Source organism: Meles meles, chromosome 7 (genome assembly GCF_922984935.1).
Source record: "Meles meles chromosome 7, mMelMel3.1 paternal haplotype, whole genome shotgun sequence".
Lineage (NCBI taxonomy): Eukaryota > Metazoa > Chordata > Mammalia > Carnivora > Mustelidae > Meles > Meles meles.
This window is the reverse complement of record NC_060072.1, coordinates 19966816-19986774: the sequence shown is the minus strand read 5'-3', so window position 1 is coordinate 19986774 and position 19959 is coordinate 19966816. Positions and strand designations below refer to the sequence as shown.

The 19959-nt window shown below is 39.9% G+C and overlaps 1 protein-coding gene across 1 annotated transcript; it reads left to right on the top strand.

The window, feature by feature from the left end:
• The first annotated feature begins 4397 nt into the window (after nt 1–4397).
• SPIC (Spi-C transcription factor) lies at nt 4398–17187 on the top strand. The gene is made up of 7 exons (XM_046010834.1): nt 4398–4580; nt 4997–5034; nt 6779–6804; nt 7575–7671; nt 8474–8586; nt 10369–10477; nt 13939–17187. The coding sequence occupies exons 3-7, from the start codon at nt 6802–6804 to the stop codon at nt 14364–14366; spliced, it is 750 nt and encodes a 249-aa protein (XP_045866790.1). The 5' UTR covers nt 4398–4580; nt 4997–5034; nt 6779–6801; the 3' UTR covers nt 14367–17187.
• The last annotated feature ends 2772 nt before the right edge of the window (nt 17188–19959 follow it).

Below are 19959 nucleotides of genomic sequence, written 5' to 3'. Positions count from 1 at the left end.
TGTGATTCTATGAATTCTCCTACTCTGATATGAGAAATTTTCTAGCACTTTTTCCAAATCTAGCAATATTACTTGCTTGCTAGGTTTTCAGAGATCTTACTAAGTTTTTCTTTTTTTTTAATTTAATTAATTTAATTTTTAATAATTTAATTAATTATTTATTTGACTCAGAGAGAGAGGGAGGGCATAAGCAGGAGGAGCAGCAGGCAGAGGAAGAGGGAGAAGCAGGCCTCCCCCTGAGGACCCCAAGATCATGACTTGAGCAGAAGGCATATGCTTAACCAAGTGAGCCACTCAGGTGCCCGAGATCTTACTAAGTTTAAGACTCAGTTCTTTAATCCCCTAAACAATGGAAGATATTTCTTTATTATTTTTATTATTTTTCATTATTATTTTTAAACTTGCAGTATAGTTAACATGTAGTGTTATACTGGTTTCAGTTGTATGGTACAGTGATTCTGCAATGATATACACTACTCCGTGTTCATCATGATAAGTGTACTCTTAATCCCCTTCACCTGTTTCACCCCTGTCCCCTTCCACCTTACCTCTCCTCTGGTAACCATAAGTTTGTTCTCTATAGTTAAGATTCTGTTTTTTGGTTTGTCTCTCGTTTTTTTTTTTCTTTGTTTATTTGTTTTGATTTTTAAATTCCACAGATCAGTGAAATCATATCATATTTATCTTTCTCTGATTATTTCACTTAGTTATACCTTTCAGATCCACTCATGTTGCTGTAAATGGCAAGATTTTTTTCTTTTTATGACTGAGTAATATTCCATTGTATATATGCACCACATCTTTCTTTTTTCTTTCTTTTTTTTTAGAAAGAGAGAGTGCATACGTGAGCTGTGGGGGAGATGGTGGTTGGGCAGAGGGGGACAAAGAGAGAGAATCTTAAGCAGCTCCATGGAGCCCAACAGAGGGCTTGGTCTCATGACCCTGAGATCATGACCTGAACCAAAATCAAGAGTCAGACGCTTAACTAAGGTGTCTCTCACCAAATCTTCTTTATCCATTCACCCCTCTATTGATGGACATTTGGGCTGCTTCCATAATTCGGCTATTGTAAATAATGCTGTAGTAAACATAGGAATGCATATATCTTTTTGAATTAGTGTTTTTGTATTCTTTGGGTAAATACCCAGTAGTGGAATTACTGAATCATATGGTAGTACTATTTTTTATTTTTTTGAGGGACCTAATAATGGAGTTATTCAAGTAGGAAGAATGCGAAGAGCTTGAATTTAGTCTCCCTTTTCCTGTGTTCTGAAGCTCTCTAGGGGCACCTGGAACTCTTGATTTCAGCTCAAATCATGATCTCAGGGTCCTGAAATTAAGCCCCACATTGGGCTCTGCACTAAGCATGGAGTCTGCTTGAGATTTTCCCTCTCCCTCTCCCTCTGTCCCTCTCCACCCGACTTGTGAGGGCTCTCTCTCTCTCTCAAAAAAATACACACACACACACATATACATACATATATGTATGTATATATATGAAGCTCTCTATTCTCAGAAAATGCAGTCTTCCACCTGAAGCTAAGTACCATATGATTTAGAATCCACAACATCTGTTGCTTAAGGTTCTCTAGAATAATCTGTTACCACTGAGGACAATGAACTGCAAAAGAGACTTCATCAGGAATCCTCTCTTTAGAGCCCCTGTTACTCAGCTCAGTTCTGGTATTGAGGGAATCATTGATATCCACCTCAATAAAAATGTTCTGTTATGTGTTTGTCTATTGGGTATAAATGGCTTAACACCTGAGTGGCTCAATCAGTTGAGGCTGAGTATCTGCCTTTGGCTCAGGTCATGATCCCAGGATCTGGGGATGGAGTCCCACCCACATCATGGTCCTTGCCCCGTGGGGAGCCTGCTTCTCTCTCTGACTGGTGCTCCCCCTGGTTGTGCTCTTTCTCTCCCTCCAACAGACGGATAAATAAAACCTTTTTACAAAAAAGGGAGGGTGGAGGGGAATGCCTGGGTGGCTCATTTGGTTAAGTTACTGCCTTCAGCTCGGGTCATGATCCCAGGGTCCTGGGTTTGTGTCCCACGTCTGGTTCCCTGCTCGGAAGTGAGCCTGCTTCTCCCTCTGCCTGTTCTGCCTGCTCTGCCCTCCCCTCCCCTTGCTTGTGCTCTCTCTCTCTCTCTCTCTCTGACAAAGAAGGTGGTTTTGAAAATCCCGTATTGCAGGATTTCCTAAACTGTACTCTGTTGGCCCTACTCGGAAGGTTGTCTGGTAATGTGTGCTGATAGCATTTTCCTGGGAACAGAACTCACTGCGTTCAGTAGATTATTCAGAAACAGAAGACTTGACCTCTAAAATGCTAAAAGAACCTGCATCATCTTCAAGTGTTTTTACAACTTAGTCCTACAAAGGACACAAAACTGCGTTTCTGTTTTCCTCTCCGTAATATTGGGTTGTGTCAAAAAAAAAAAAAAAAATCAGTGTGTTCATTGCTTTGGCTAAAGAAGTTCTTAAATATATATTTTTTTAAGATTTATCTTATTTATTTATTTTAGGCAGAGGAAGACTGTCAAGCAGACTCCATACTGAGTGCACGGGGCTCAAACTCCTCATCCTGAGATCATGACCTGAGCCAAAACCAAGAGCTTAACAGACTGAACTACCTAGATGTCCCAGATTTTTTTTTTTTTTAAGTACAATCTATCCCACAATGTGGGGCTCAAACTCAACCCCAAGATCAAGAGTCACATACTCTACAAACTGAGCCTGGCTGAGGAAGTTCTAAACAGCAAGCTTGACTGCCACTCAATTCTTTTCCAGGGTCCATTTAACAATACCTTGCAGAATGAACTCTGGAGACACCAGTTGGGAGAATACTGGCTTAGAAAGTTCTCTTATTTTTCCATTCATTTCAAATTTGTACCGAGCCTGCACTCCTTTAAGTATCTGCTGGGTGCTACAGAGACAGCCATGGGGGCTGAGAACCCTGGTCAGATGGAACCTAACCTGCAGACACAGGGCTCCAGCACGGTGGTTCAGAGTGTGTTCATGAAATTACCCAAATCTAGACCTGGCCCAGCCTGTCTCACACTCTAGACCCGAATCTAGATCCAGCCCACCCACTCTCTCACTTGCAATTAGACCTTAGGAAAAACCATGAAGACTTTTTGAGCCTCAGTTTAGATTTCTAATCTGTAAAATGAGGCAAAGCAGGTAACTAATTACTATCACATGCAATTTTTAGAATCTTCTGAAATACTTTTTTGGTTCTTTTGGCTTGATGTATGTATGGGTTGTTTTGGACCCTTGCTCCTACTTTCCAACTTTGCCTCTCAGCCCCCTAGGTTCATTTTGCTTGGGCCCCTGTGGCTATCCTCCTATGCCTTGACTAAACCACACTCATTTCTTTGCTTTTTTTTTTTTTTTTGAAGATTTTATGTATTTATTTGAGAGAGAGAGGGAAGGAGAGTGAGAGAGCATGAGAAGGGAGGTCAGAGGGAGAAACAGACTTCCTTTGGAGCTAGGAGCCTGATGTGGGACTTGATCCCAGGACTCCAGGATCATGACCTGAGCTGAAGGCAGTTGCTTAACCAACTGAGCCACCAGAGGACCCTAAACCACACTCATTTCTATCTAAGTTTCTTTACACCTGTTTCTTCCCCTGCCAGGAGCTACTTCCCTGGATCTTTGCATCTCGGCATTTCTTTTGTTCACTCTTTCTTTTCATTAGATTTTAGCTCACACACACATTCCCTACTCAAGAGTTTCATGACCATTCATCATGACTACACACTCTCTCCCTATCACCTTCTCTTATCACTTTCTTAGTACTCATTATCTAACACTTGCATAGTTTGCCTTTTAAACAAAAAAAAAAATTCTTCTCAATAGAACTTGTTCAGAGTTATAGTCCCTGGATACTACATAGTGTCCAGCAGAGAAAAAAGCTCAGAAATACATACTTGTTTAATAAATGAATAGGATAGAACAAAGCGGAGGGCGTAGACAGGGAAATGGTACAGATTAAAACCTCATCAACATCAGCGATTACAGTGTTATACAGTCTTTACTATAACATCTACATTTCAGAAGAGGAGTTGTGTGTTTACATTTGCATAACAAATTGGGTCCAAAAAGTAGATGGTCCAGAACAATAGTCCCGTATCAAAGGTGAACTCAGATTCCAGCAATGCAAAACAGAAAAGTCTCTCTCCCCACCCACAAGGTTTACAAAAAATTCTTCAGTGGTTTTCCCCCTGGCGAAATGTGATATCTATTAAAATGGTAGAAGGTTGCAGTTAGGTAAGGTTGGTTCAGATACGTGTTTCAGAAAGGAAGTTACTTCTGCTTGGTACTTGTGGATACTAGATCAGACCCTGATAGACAGGTAAAATGGAATGGGTAACTGGGCAGGTGATGTACTGGGAAGGAAGAATTATAGGTGGAGGGAGAACCCCACAATTTTCATCAGAGCCACCAAAATCTATTTCCAATAGATCTTTTAGCTAAGTAAGAGAACGGGACTTCTCTGCACTTTAGCAGCTTCAAGTGTATCCCAGATCACCACGCATGAGCCATTCCTGACTGTTGGGAAGCCTCTACTGGATTTAGGTATGAAAGGAAGATCATAGCAAGGAACTCCACTTCCTGCTCCTAAAATGAATTGTGGTAAATGAGGTTAGGGCTGGGATGAGGAGCCTGGAGTGCCAGGACAAGAGCCGGAGCCTTTATGATCTCTTCAGTAAGGCGATGGGTAGGAGTGAAATGGTTCGAAAGGGAAGAGGCCAATTTGGGAAAGCCAGAGTGAAGGTTGTTTATAGTCCAGGCAAGAAAGGCAATATAGGATCTAGAATCGGGGGAAAAACGGGAATGAAAAGGGATGAACAGAGTTGTGCAGGTCAGAGGTTTCCAGTGTGTTTGTGGGGTCCAGAGGTGCAGCAGTTTATGCTGGGCGGGATTCGTGGGGTTTGTTTAGATGCTTTTGGCCCGTGGTATATAAACTTCTACGTGTTTCTTCAAAATAATAGCCCCTGGAGTCCATTGGCCGTATCATGAAATAGAAATCGTGAGTACACTGTATCTTTTAAAAAAATTCCCCTTTTGTAGCACTTCCTTAAAAACAGCTATTTAATGCAACTCTGCCAGTGAGTTCTTGACAGTTCTGTCTTAACGATTCTGATATTGATGAAACATCTATTTTGTAAAGAGCTGAAGTGTCTTCCTGGTAAGTGTTTAGCTTCTGATTCTCAAAATACCTTGTGATAATTTTCTCCTTTTGTATCAACGGTTCAGATACAAGAAAGATTAAGCAATTGAAGTAATCGATAGCGTTTGCGAGCTTTTTTTTACCCTTTGGGTTTGCTAGTTTTAAGAGTTGTGGTAGTTGTCTTTTGTGGTGTATTTTAGTCTAAGTCATTTAAGTATTTGATTCAAACTACACCATTCATGTATTTGCTTTAGTGCATATGAGTTGAGGCATAATTAATTGAAAGTTCATTGACTTGCCTTTTTAAAAAAACACATATACTGATAATATTCATTAGGGATCATAGCCCAGGCAGTGATTTATGGGTTTTATTTTTTTCTTTTAAGTTTTTGCTAAATTGTTAAACATCTCTCACATTGGAAAGCTGTCTTCCAGATTTTTTGAGATATAATTGACATAAAAGATTGTGTTTAAGGTGGAAAATGTGATAATCTGACATGCAAATGTATTACGAAATGATAACCACAGTAAGGTTAGTTAACACTCCTGTTACCTCACATAGTTAACTTTATTTTTAGGGATTTTTTTTCCTCACATTTTCTTTTAACTGACATGGTATAGTGATTTCGAAGAGCTGAATAGAATTTCAGTGTCTGATGTATTATATTGAGGTAATTATTATATTGATGGATATGTATGAAATTGTGTTGGATTATATCATCTCTTTGTATTCTTCAGTGTTAACAAGCTCACTGCGTTGGTGGGGTAAATGATAACGTGTAAACAGTTGCTTGTGCTAATAAAAAGATAAGCAATTGTGCCCCCCCCTTGTTCTTTCTTGTTATGTAGATTTACTTGTTTGTTTTTAGTCTGCAGAACGATAATCTTTTTTAAAAAACTTTGTTGTTGTTGTTTTTTAATCAGTGTTTATTTAGAACAAAATCTTAACAGGGATTAGAAAGTAGACCAAGGTTCCTATCCTAGGATTTTTTTTCTAGTGAATGGATTGGTTTTACAAGGTAAATTTTATTTGTAATGTAGATTCACATTTCAAGAGAGAGAAAGCCTTTCTTCACCAGATTCTCAGTAGTCTGACATCAGAAAGATTGGGGGGAAAAACTCACAACATTATAAATGGAGAGCTATGCTAAGGTAAAAAGGTTTCTGATTTTCAGAATTTTTTTGTTTTTAAGATTTTATTTTTAAGGAATCTTTACACCCAGTGTGAGGATCAAACTCAAAACTCCAAGATCAAGAGTCACATGCCCTTCTGACCCAGCCAGCCAGGCGCCCCTTAAAATACTTTAATTCTTAAAAGACTTAAATATTCTCCTCAGTTATTTTTAATACTCTTACAAGTTAAGCAATTTAGGTAATTAACCGTGTTTAGCTACTTTAACATTTAAAAAGTTTTGTAATAATAAAAAAGCAAAAAATATGTCTGCAGGAAATTTTGTAAGAAGACAAATGTGTACTCATTAGAGAGACTTTGGATGGTACTTTTGGTTTTTACAGGGTATCTTCAGAAAATATTTTGAGTTAAGATCTTTTAATTCAGAGGCAAATTAAATACACTATTAATTTTTTTATTAATCTTTTTCAGAATTGTCAGTATATTAATGAAGCATGGTAAGTTGGCATTTTCCAATCTTCCTTGGATGATTTGGAGGATGAGCATCCTCTTTGAAGGATCAGTGTCCTCCATTTTGAAAGTAATCTGTGGTTCAGATTATAAGGGTATGAAATGGTTTGCAAAACAGTTTAATTTGGGGGCACCTGTGTGGCTCAGTCGGTTAAGGGTCCAACTCCTGGTTGCAGGTTGGGTCACAGTCTAGAGGTGGGATCAAGCCCTGCATGGGGCTCCGTGCTCAGTATGGAGTCTGCCTCAGATTCTTCCTCCCTCTTTGCCCCTCCCTGCTCGCACACTCTCTGTCTCCATCTCAAATACATGAAAGTTTTAAAAAAGTTTAATTTTATGTCTCAGGGACATGTTTTTTGAAATTAAGAGCATTTCCATTTTAAGCACCGATTCAGATTGTTCCATTAAAGGTAGTTCCTTGATCCCTTTTTCCAAATCAGTCTCCTGCAATAATACAACTCCTACTAAACTTTGAAGAGAATGTTAAAAACTGTACCATAGAATGTGTACTGTTCTCTAAATACTATGTGTTAAAGAGCAGTGGATTTCAGCCAGGGTCGAGAGAGTGCTGCTGGCATCCAGTGAGTGGGTGGAGACCAGGGATGCTGCTAGATTTTCTGCTGTGCACAGGACAGCCCCCTGCAGTAACGACTTAGGCAACATCATGTATCAGTAATGTCGTGGGTGAGAAACCACCCTTTATATCAGAAAGATTAAGTTCAATTGATAATTTCATAACTTGAGGATTCTGCTTTTCTAGCAGTCTTGCATTGAACAAGACAAGCTGGGACAAGCCTTTGAAGATGCTTTCGAGGTACTGAGGCAGCATTCAACGGGAGATCTTCAGTACTCCCCAGGTAAAGATGTCAGTCATCTGCTTTCAGTGGTACATCAAATGGCCTTCTCCGTCACACAGTTTACACGAATAACTGTAACAGAGAAGAGCATTTTTATCCAGTGGATCTAAGGTTTATTCTAACAGAGGCAAAAAGCTTTCAGGGTTAAACCCTAGCTTATGTAAATTTAAAGTGTGACATATGAAAATGCAAAGAATATAGAGAATGACATTCCACATAGGAAAACTAGCACATAAAATACTAGCACATTAAAAAAAAATACTAACACTATTAAGTATATCTGGTTGATATTTAATAATTTTAACTGTTCGGAGTGGGCTTTTTGGTTATTCTAATTGTATCTTACAGACCTTCCATACAGGAGATACTCTACTCAGGAGAATATTCTTTTCTTTGAGAGTAAATATTTTTATTGTTCCTTACCCATTGCCCTGTAGACTATAGAAAGATAGTGTAGGTGAAGTATAGGTATCTTGCCTCTTGAGTTAACACAGGGTATTGGGGTAAGTTCCAAGACAAAAGAAATCATGGGGTCTCTGCTTGCAAGGAACATGTGCTCCAGTAAGGGAAATGGGATATGAAAAAGAAGACTGTGATACCAGCATAATGCAATAAACATAGGGAAATGCAAAGTAGCAGAGAACACATGATGACGCAACCACATACATAAGCATATATGCATATATAAATATACATACATTGGGTGCATGCACGCGCACACACACACACACACACACACACACACACACACACAGTTAACAAACTTTGACTTTTGGAGTTTCTTTCTCTGTTTTTAAATTAGATTACAAAAATTACCTGGCTTTCATCAACCACTGCTCTCAAGTCAGAGGAAGTTCCACCTGCTGTGGTATGCTGCCTACAGAGGAACCTGTCTATAATTGGAGAACAGTAATAGTGAGTACATGTATCAGTAGATCATCTCCCAGTAACAGGCAAATTCCCTCTTCACACCTGCTTTCCACTTGGTATATGCTCGCTGAAACCCAGCTTTAGAGGAAGCTGGGCAGAGAAAAGTCATAGACATCAGTGGTGTAAATTGGACATCATGGGTGGTCCTTGGCAGTGCTGTCCAGAAGGACACTGCCCTCTGTCATTGCTCTTCACCTAGCATCAGAGGGTTTGAATGACTTCTACAAGGATGTGTTTTTAGGGTTCTCACATTACTGCTGCTTATCCATTTGGAAAATTGCAAAATAATACGGTTCCCCTAAAAGCCATAGGGCAAAACCCAAACTTCCCCCGCATTGGCTTTACCTATAATCTTATATTAACCTGCTCTGTTTCCCTTTCTAAACTCAGAGCTAGCTACATGTCTTGGACCAGCTCAGGGATATTGTTATAGCCCCCTGTAAACAAAGTGTTCCCACTGTTTATCTCTCCATTCATGTGTTCTTTTGTACTACTTTATTTTTTTTTTAATTTTATTTATTTGACAGACCACAAGTAGGCAGAGAGGCAGGCAGAGAGAGGTGGGGGAAACAGGGTCCCTACTGAGCAGAAAGCCCAATGCGAACCAGGGATCATGACCTGAGCCAAAGGCAGAGGCTTTAACCCACTGAGCCACCCTGGAGCCCCTCTTTTTTTTAAAAAGATTTATTTCTTTATGGGCGGGGGGCAAGGGGCAGAGGGAAAGGAGAAAGAAACTCAAGGAGACTCTGTGCTGAGCACAGAGCCTGATATAAGGCTCAGTCCCATGATCCTGAAAACATGACCTGAGCCAAAACCAAGAGTTGGACACTCAATGGACTGTACCACCCATGTGTCCCTGTCTTGTTTTCTTAATGCCAGCTATCTTAATGTGGTGCAGTATAAATATGAAATGGTTTTTTCTTTTCTTTTCCTTTTTTTTTTTCCAGTCACTACCTTCAACCATGCTATGTCAGACGTCCTCTTCCTGACCCTCTAAATTGTTCTGTTAGGGCCTTTCCACAAGACATTTCTTTGAACAGGGAATTTAGGTTCCAGCTTAACCTTTTCTACCTCCACTTGGGGTTGCCAGGTAAAATACAGCATGCCAATATTTTTATTTGCTAAATCTGGCAACCCTGCTTCTCTTAACTTCCAATCCCTAAGTACATATCACAGCCTCCTGTGGTTGGGGACTCCTTGCCTGCTGGGAAGCCTCTGTATGTTGGGGTGGTTCAAGTCATCTTCATCAGATTACCCCATGAAGATCTACATTTGCTTTCCGAATGTAATGGTAACAGTTCAAGCTGCTTCCTCCTGTCCCCTCTCCTGGCTCTGCCCTTCCTTGGCTGCCATCTTCCTCCCCTTGTTTCCTCTTGCCCAGATGGGCATCCAACAGAGGAATGAAAGCCCACCTTCCCCTTGTGCTGGCACTTCAATTTTGTACTAATAATTCTTCAAATTTTTCCTTTCTCACTGGTATATTTAGGGCGAAGGGAGGAAGCAAACCCCTCCTCTTTCTCATAGGAAGGGAATGGTATGAAAGTCTTCACAGAGCCAAAGAGTAGATTCCACCCCTTGGTCCTCTCTCCATGTGGGTTTGAGGCTGGTTTGCTCTGGGAGAGATACTTGGCTGCAGTTGAGGATTATGCTTTTTAGAATTTGGGAGATGCTTAGCACTCTTTTTGCCCTCAGCTTTTGACTTTAGCCATCAGCTGGGGCCACATGGAAAGTCCCACTAACATCCTGCTGCATTATTTATATATATAGAACAGTGCTGCGGACCTCTATTTTGAAGGAAATACTCATCAGTCTCTGCCAAACATCCCTGAAAATCAGCTGGTACAACCTGCTGTTCTCCATCAAAAGGGAGGAAAAGGTATGTGGATCCATCAGTCTTTTGAGAGGTAAAAGAACCAAATCATCTTCAAAGCAGCTTTAAAGGGATTTCATGTCTGAGTTTAGAACTGCATTTGCAAAATACTCTCGTTACTGTGATTAAGAATAATTTACCTCTGACAGGCTGAGCCACTCCAAGTCATTCATCTTGGGTGAGCCTTCCCATTGCTGCATAGAAACGTGAAGCTGCAGAGTGTCACTTCACTCAAGTAAATCTGTATTCATGAATAATGTGTCTGTATTTGGGGTGTAGAAAGGGGAACTTTTCCATAAGTTGTTTTAGCAATCTTAACCCTAATTGTGAAGGGCTTGGTGTGGAAGCTGTTTTCTCCATTAAGTTTCCTGCAAAGAAGTTGCATAATAATTCAATATTTCATAAATTTGAAATCCTGATTTCATAGATTGAAGCTGATGGTGATCTCAGCTAACAGATGGGTAAAGTGATAAAGCAGGATAGTAGCCTCTGATAGCAACATTGTGGGCCACATTATGTGCACACGTGCTGTTGGACTGAGTACAAATTGGTACAAAGTTTTGTAAGGCAGTTTGGCAATAACTACCAAAACTTAAATGTTAATATCTTTTGACTCTTAGGGACTACATAACTGAGTGAGTGTGAACCCTGGGTTAATTGGGTGAGCCTGGGAAAATCACTTAACCTTTTGTACCACAGTGTCCTCATTCAAAGAACAAATAATGATAATTGTACAAAGATTGTAAGATTGCTCTAAAAAATGAGAAAGTCCATGTAAAGCATTACACTCACAGCTTGGCTCTGGATTATTTCTCACGGTACTGTAGGGTGTGTATGTGTGTGTGTACACGTGTGTACACGATATACATTATTGGGATGTTCCTTGCAATGTTTGCTAAAGGAAAAGAATGGAACCTACTTACTGCATCTGTGTATAAGGTACAGAGATGTGTCAGATGCATCATAATTTTTTTTTAATATTTTATTTATTTGACAGAAATCACAACTAGGCAGAGAGGCAGGCAGAGAGAGAGGAGGAAGCAGGCTCCCCGCAGAGCAGAGAGCCCGATGTGGGGCTCGATCCCGGGACTCCGGGATCATGACCTGAGCCGAAGGCAGAGGCTTTTTTTTTTTTTTTAAATATTTTATTTATTTGACAGAGAGAAATCACAACTAGGCAGAGAAGCAGGCAGAGAGAGAGGAGGAAGCAGGCTCCCCGCGGAGCAGAGAGCCCGATGCGGGGCTCGATCCCAGGACCCTGGGATCATGACCTGAGCTGAAGGCAGAGGCTTTAACCCACTGAGCCACCCAGGCGCCCCGATGCATCATAATTTTACAATGAAATTGTTCTAATGATATTTTATCACAGTTTCTAAATTATTTTTAGTGAATTTTTTTTTAAACTACTTTTGTTCCTATATCTGCATCCTGGAATACTGTATCACAGAACAAAATTTTAAATATCCAGCAATAATCTAGCATGGAATAATGCATAAAATCACACACATAAAATAAATCTGTATCACTGGATATTGGTATTGAATATTGAACTATTACTAGTAGTAATTTAATAGAAGGAGAATATTACTTCTACCTCTGTCCAGGTGTTTAGCTTGTCACTATTAACTATTTTTTTAACTAAAAACCTGTATCTTTTTATTGATGTTTTATGGTGTAAAGCTTTGGCAGTATGGGACATACCACCCATAATTTTCGGTTTTTGAAGTTTCCTCTTCCACCTGAAATTTTGAAATTACTTGGGGAGTCATTATCCAGAGAAAACTAGTACACCCATAAAACCGAACACAGAGCTGTTAAAAGGCATGAAGGCATATCTTATGTGTTGATAAAGAATTCTGAAGTACATTTTTTTGATTTAATCCTTTTTAATTCCATGATTTAAAAGTAATAATGCACATTATTAAAATTTCAAAGGATTCAGAAATTCACAAAGAATAAGTGGAAATGTTGTTCTTTCTTCCCATGATAACGTCCCAGAAGTAACTGTTGTTACTTCAACAGCTGCATATTTTACCCATCTATAGCTGATTTCTGTATTGTTCTCTGACTTAATTTAAGATCTATTACTTACTGAAAAAAAAGCAAAATAATATGTTACCTCTGGTATTTTTAAAGGATATGCATATGTTTATGTGCAAATTTTTTTAATTTTAAAAATATGTATTAGACTGGAATTTTACTTTCACTTTGTGCTTCTGTTTGAGTCTTTTGTTCTGAGCACATCATACTTTTTAAAATAAGTTTAAATACTTTTTTCAAAACTGAAAACATTTTAAAAGGTGAGGACCCATTATTGATTTGACCGCTGGATAGGAGACAAAGTTTACTTAAGGCTGTGACTTTTAATTCATGATGTGTTTTTTTGGTAAGTCCCTTTCATTTCTTAATTTGTAATTTCAAGATAATATAAGGCAAAAAGATAATCTTCTTAAAAACCTTTGAGGTTTTAGCATGAATGATGATTGATGCAAGAGTATTACTCCCCAGAGACTGTTCAAAGCAGTTTGGGAATCCACTATTCCACTCTCTCTAGGGGAAAAGGGAATTCGGCTGTGGATATGTTAAGCTATTGGCAGATCTGGTGAGGCATTGTATTTACAGGCCAATTCAGAAGTCACAAAATGGGCTGTCCCCCTTTGTTCCCTGTTAGGCCAAAGACATCCAGTCAACTGAACAAAAATCACAGTAAATTCTCCTAAAGTTTTCTGTCTAGACATCATGAAATATAAAGGACTGTATTCCTAAAGAGAGAAAAACTCTGGTAGTGCCATTTTATTTCACAGCAATGAAAAAATCACAGTGCTCATTGTTAACTGCTCATAAATGATACCAAAATGTCATGAAGATGGCAATGAAGGTGGCATTTTCCACTCCATTTTTTTCTGTTCTTTTTCATTTCACATAACTAGGTAGACCCACAGTTTTTGTCTTTTGTTTTTTTTTTAATCTAAGTCTTTGATATTAATTTCACTAACACTACTTTATATTTGAATACTGTTTTGCATTTTTTAAAAATACATTCCTTACCTCATTTGACTTAACTCATTTGAATAAAGCCCTTTCAAATGATTTGCTTTGTGAAAATGGCTTTTGAGGATTCTCTTTATTTAAAACCACTAAACTTTGCAGTTCATTTTCTCAGTTTTGTTCTAACATGTGACATGGAATGGGTAGTCAGGATTTAATTGTGAAGAAAGATCACCTGACAGAGGGCAGACTGGATAAAGAGGCGTCAGGCTTCCCTTTTCCAGTAAAGGAGAGTACAAAATTTTTTAAACATCCCCAACAAAGTACGGTCCAACTGAAACTTCAGTAGGGCCAAACAGATACCTGACTTTCGAGTCCCAGTGCAGCTTTGAGTTTTGTAGTCACTCAACAGACCCTACCTGAGGATGTTCTTTGTGTGTAACCACAGTGGAGTATGACATTGTTTTTCTGCATTTTAGGCAGGAAGAAGCTCCGACTATTTGAATACCTTCATGAATCCCTGTGTAATCCTGAGATGGCATCTTGTATTCAGTGGGTAGATAAAACCAAAGGCATCTTCCAGTTTGTGTCAAAAAACAAAGAAAAACTTGCCCAGCTTTGGGGGAAAAGAAAAGGCAACCGGAAGACCATGACTTACCAGAAAATGGCCAGAGCATTGAGGAATTACGGAAGAACTGGGGAAGTCACCAAAATCCGGAGAAAGCTAACTTACCAGTTCAGTGAGGCCATTCTCCAAAGACTCTCTCCATCTTATTTCTTAGAAAAAGAGTTCTTCTACTCACCGTATGTTCAACCTGAGCAAGGCTTTCTCAGCTTCAGTAACTGGAATGCAAATTATAATTGTCCATACGCTGATTACCATGAGCTAAGTCACCCTGATAGCTAAATATTCTCCTATATTTCATGATTTCCTGACATCAGAAATCTGTATCAGTTTCAGGATTTTTCTCTTAAATGCTGGAGAGGGGAAAACAGTTAACGTCATTGTTTCTAATCTTTTACTAAGTGGATTATAACCCATACAGACTTGGTGAAAAAAAATCTGCCAGTGAACAACTTTTAAGTGATCCAGCCCCATTTGAAAATACAAACTAAATGTCCTTGCTCTTACTGTTTATGCAGTACTTCTAGGTAAACAATGCTAGTAGAGACGATTTGATCTATATAGATTTAAATGTTTTCCTGTCATATACTCAGGCAAAAAAAAAAAAAATCAGTCTAATGTATTATCTGATAGCTTTAGCGACAGCAAAATAATTGCACATGATAGTCTTCATGCTAAAGTACATTCATGACTTTGAAAACTTTTATTTTCTCTGCACTTCAGACTTCATGGTCTGCAACCCTGTGGTGCTAAAAAAATGATCTAAGGAAAATGCCACCTACCTTAACGATAGAACTCCAAAGCTTATACTTCCCACACATCATTTCCTGGCATCTCTCCTCTGGGGTAGATCCAGGAGCTAACAGAAGCTAACATTTCTTGCTATCCTGCCACTCAGCCACAAGAAGGTGCTCTTGCCTTTTTATCTCTGGCCCAACTCGGAAAACTCGACCTCCTCCTCCCTTAAACTAGCCCCGCTAAGATCAGGCTGGGAAAGTTGGAGAAAAATATAAGGATAGAGACTAGCAGATAAATCCAGAGAGGAAACGAGACTTGAAAGCTATGCAGTGAAGAAAGAAGCCCTGTTCCTTACTTCTGCTTGGCAGGTTGATTTGTATCCCATCTGTATTACCATGACAGGAGAGCTTCCTAGACTATATGGGACATCTTCAGGCCAGGCCAAGAGCTTCCTGAAGCCTACCCAATTTAATTTGTTACCATTGCCCTTTTTCTTTGTGTCTTCCCGGTGCCCTCCTTCAGGGATTCTTTAAAAATGGCAGACTAAATGAAGGTAATGATATTGGCTATCTGCACATGTAGTCTGGCCTTCTGGAATAAACTAAATATTTGCATCCACCCCCAAATATGTTGAAACCTAATCCCTAGTGTGATATTTGGAAGGCAGGCTCTTTGGAAGAAAGAGCTCTCACAAATAGGCTTAGTGCCTTGTAGAAGAGGCCCAGAGAGCTACCTCACCCCTTCTGCTTTGCGAGGACACAAGACGGCCTCCTATGAACCAGGAAGCAGACTCTTAAAGACACTGAATGTGCTGGCGCCCTGTTCTTGGACTTCCCAGCTTCTTGAGCTGTAAGAAATTTCTGGTTGTAAGACAACCCGTTTACGGTATTCTGTTACAGCAGCCCAGAGGAACTGAGACCGTTCCAATTGTACTAACCTTAAAAAGTAAGACCCAGCATTTATGTTCATTCTCTGCAAAGAAATATGCTCTGTAAATACAAATTTTACCAGGCGTTGCAAAGAGGAAATGGTGAAGAGGTTTCACTATAGCTCATTTGGCAAATAACTTAATAGAATTGAACATTTTATTTCTCTCCAAAGTCCCACCTACACCCAATGCCAGCTTGAGGGGTTCATCTTGACAATTCTCCAAAAAGCCTCCAATCAGCCCTGATTCCATTTGTATTCTTCTACAGAGTAGATTTCTCTTTGGCAGAAATCTGGGCTCTGCCTTTTACAAAAGTGGGCTGACAAAAAGCCATTTTCAAAAGCAGGTTGGTGCTTAAAGACATGTTCATTCCCGCTGGTCAAAGACTGAAACCTCCATACATGGTATGACATGTACCATACTTGAAACAGGGTGTTAACTCCCTGTCACCACCCAAGGAGTGGGGAGAGAGACTTGGTAGACTCTCTCGTGGTCTTTCATTTCCTGGTATATGGTATCCCAAACTCTTTGTCACCCTCATCTGGTTGAATGACTCAGTCGAACTCTTCTCTGGTGAGGTGTCCAGTGCTAGTGAAACAGACAAGGCTCCTTCTGTTGTGAAACTTCAGTTCTATCAATATAGATTGATAAGACTTACTAATACTTAACCAAAGTTTACCAAATACCTTACTGAAGAGCAACTTACTGGTTGGTTGGGTTCACACAACGTTGTGAAGTATGCCAAGTGCATCAGTGTGGCAGCATTAGTTACATCGAACCTGTGCAGACTGATGTATACACCCACTTAACCGTTACCTGAATGAAGATACAGCATCTCATAACCGTTCTTTCCAAAGCCCACCTTGAACATCGCATGAAATGAATCTCATAGTTTGTATTCTTTCGCATTTGCTTTTGTTCCCTTAAGTATATTGAAGTTCATCAGTGTTGCTGGGTATAAGAGGAATTTATTCTTTTTCATTGCTTTTAGTTCCTGATTTTTAAAGGCAGTGCCTGAAATCTCTTTCAACCTCCAGAGTTTACAGATAGAAAGTGGACCCTGAATATTTTCATATGCACATGGAATCATATGAATATTTTCATATTCACGTGTCTTATCAGACGTGGATGCCTGTCCTTCAGAGTTGGAGTGATGTACACAGTCATATAACCACAATTTATATTTAAATATTTTGGTTCATATATTTTTATCTAACTCATGTAATTTGGATGGAATTTCAGTTTGTATTTTGATGGTACAGATTCTTGATAATGATACTGTAAAATAAGCTTAAAGCAATTTACTCCTTTTTCATGAGTTGGTGAAAGTTACATTTCTGACAACTGAAATGAACCATTAAGTTTCTCGAAGCTGAGGATACTCTTTGCCTTTGCAATATTAGTTTGAATTTGATGGGTGGCTGCTGCTTTAATTTAAACCTGAATGCATTTTGAAAGCAGTGGGTAGTTAGCTACTAGAAAAAAAAAGGGGGGGCTGCAGGTAGGGATTGTGTGTGCTTTGTCAGACAAGCACAGCGAGGCATCCCATGAATCTGTGAAATAGGCTACCTCAAGGATTGTCAGCAGCAGCCCTGACTTAGCTTGGCCATGAACCAGTTAAAGGACTAAATGTGGAAGAAGAATCTAAAGCTCATAGGTTGTTTTCAGTAGTGGGCCTCAGAATCAAATCCAAATACAGAGAGCACATGAATGTATCAGTGGTCTGATGAATCAACAATCTGTCAAAGAAATAGATGTGGTTCAAATATGAGAAGTTCGCAAATGTGCAAGAACAAAGCTTTTTTTCTTTTTTTTAAAGATTTTGTTTGACAGTGATAAGTAGGCAGAGAGGCAGGCAGAGAGGAGGAGGAAGGCTCCCCGCTGAGCAGAGAGCATGATGCAGGGCACGATCCCAGGATCCTGAGATCATAACCTGAGCCAAAGGCAGAGGCTTAACCCACTGAGCCACCCAAGTGCCCCAAGAACAAAGCTTTGTACAACACTTGGATCTGCTATCAGAGAGAACTTTATTCCCAACAGCTGTGGGAGTCAGTGAAGATTCTCTCTGATAAGCACACTCATCCAGGATTTGTAGTGGGGAATTAATCAACAAAAGACTCGTGAGTTCATATGTGGCTTAAGTGAACAAACAATTTCCTGTAATCAGCACTTCATAAGTATAGGTGAACAAGTACAATTTTAACAATCACGCTGTACGTAAGTTATAGCAGTTTATGTGATGAAAGGTCACATTTACAAGTTTTAGAGGGACACTGCTCTTCTTGGAAAACTTTGTTCTTACCAACTCTCAGTAAAAGCAGGGAGATTTGTTGGGATGCTATGGTCTTTAAGAAATGAAAGACTTTGACTCAAACTAGTTTAAGAAAGAAAATTTATGGGGCGCCTGGGTGGCTCAGTGGGTTGGGCCACTGCCTTCGGCTCGGGTCATGATCTCAGGGTCCTGGGATCGAGTCCCACATCGGGCTCTCTGCTCAGCAGGGAGCCTGCTTCCCTCTCTCTCTCTCTCTGCCTGCCTCTCTACCAACTTGTGATCTCTCTCTGCCAAATAAATAAATAAAATCTTAAAAAAAAAAAAAGAAAGAAAATTTATTACCTCACAGATCAAGAAGTCCAAATGAAGAGTAGACTACAACCATGATACAATATTGTTCTGGCTTTGTTTTCTGGTGAGTCTTTCGTTATGCTTTCTTGCCATTGGCCTTATCCTCAGATTTGCTACAAATGTAGCAAAAAGTGACTACTGCTGTTCCCAGCTCTGTTAGAAATGTCCACCAACAGAAAGAGCCACTTAATCCAGTGTCCTCTGTGCAGTCAGGGAAATTTTCCCAGAACCCCCCTAGAACATCTTCTATTGTCCATACCAGGGATCCCTGCTCAATCCTAAGTCATTCATCCGGCAAGGGAAGAGAGACCACTGTGACTGGCTCAGACCAAGTGGAATTTAATTCTGGAGGAGGAAAAGGGTCATGATCCCTTGAGTCAGTGAAGAGAGGGATTAATACCTGAAAAACACTGGTGTTTTGCCTGAAAGGAGAGAGTAACAGATGTTGAGTAGAAAACCAACAATGTTTGCTATAGTCCACCTCTCTGCCCGATATCTCTACATACAATTAAAAGGTGTTCAGGCCTTTGTTGAAATTATTCAAGTACTCCCTAAGAGGAAGTAATCTTAAATTTCATCAGGTTACTACATCCAAGTCCAGGACTTTTGGGTAATGTAGTTTTAACACCACTATTTAGTCATGGTAAGAGTGCCATCAAAGAGATAATTTATTGCACTCTCAGTTCAAGAGAGTACACATCTTGCCAAGGTGGCTTTGTGGAGAAGTACGTGGGTCAGTCACGAAGCAGATGGAAGGGGGGGGCACTATGGGCAAGAGGCTTTATTGTGGTTTCTGCAAGAAGAAATGGATGAGGCAGGTGAACAGGTTTAAGATTGGCTGGTTTGAATAATTTGGTGGGCAAAGAGTACCCCTAGTTGCCTGGCACCTGGCCCTGGGGTGTTTAGGATGGGTATATAGTGACCCAGACTATGAGAACCCTACAAGGAAAGCAATTGGGGTGTAGACTCAGGATTGATTGACTTGTGTTTAAAAGTCACTCCCTAGGGAGGATTCCTGGAGGGGGATGGAGGTGACAAGGGAGGCAATTTGCCCAGGCAAGTTAACTCAGGCATATTACCAGGTTGCCCAGAACCGGGTGTGTCTGGCATATGCATGCAGGGCAGATGTTAAAGCATCAAATTTACAGAAGCTAGAAGCATGATTAATACAAATGTTCATTTGTCGCCTCTGACCCATTACTGTGTTTGCTCTTCATGGTTCAACAATAGACTACAGTATAAAGTCTGATTGGGAAAGGTCAAGAGCAGAAAACCACTTCCAGTCACTTCCCCAAAACACACAATCTTATCCAGACTACACAGGGGTGGTGAGACTCCTGCCTGGGAGAGGAGTAAGTCCCTGTCAGTCAATGAGGCTGACCCTCTTTCCACTCTCCTCAGGGAATGCCCTTCATCATGTCTTTCATGATCCCTGGTTTTGCCTCTTGGAATAATCTCCAAGTTTATTTTTCCTGTGGTCGTATCTGAAATAGGCATTTGAAAGATTTATTTTCTTAGTACTGAGTAGCAGTATGTTGAGAAGTCTGACATTGCCAATTCCACATTTTCGCATTTGCTGGTGACAA

Coding starts and splice junctions, on each gene's coding strand:
- SPIC (XM_046010834.1), top strand. Junction 7,672..8,473: donor AGATCTTCAGTACTCCCCAG/GTAAAGATGTCA, acceptor TTTTTAAATTAG/ATTACAAAAATTACCTGGCT. Junction 10,478..13,938: donor CCATCAAAAGGGAGGAAAAG/GTATGTGGATCC, acceptor TCTGCATTTTAG/GCAGGAAGAAGCTCCGACTA.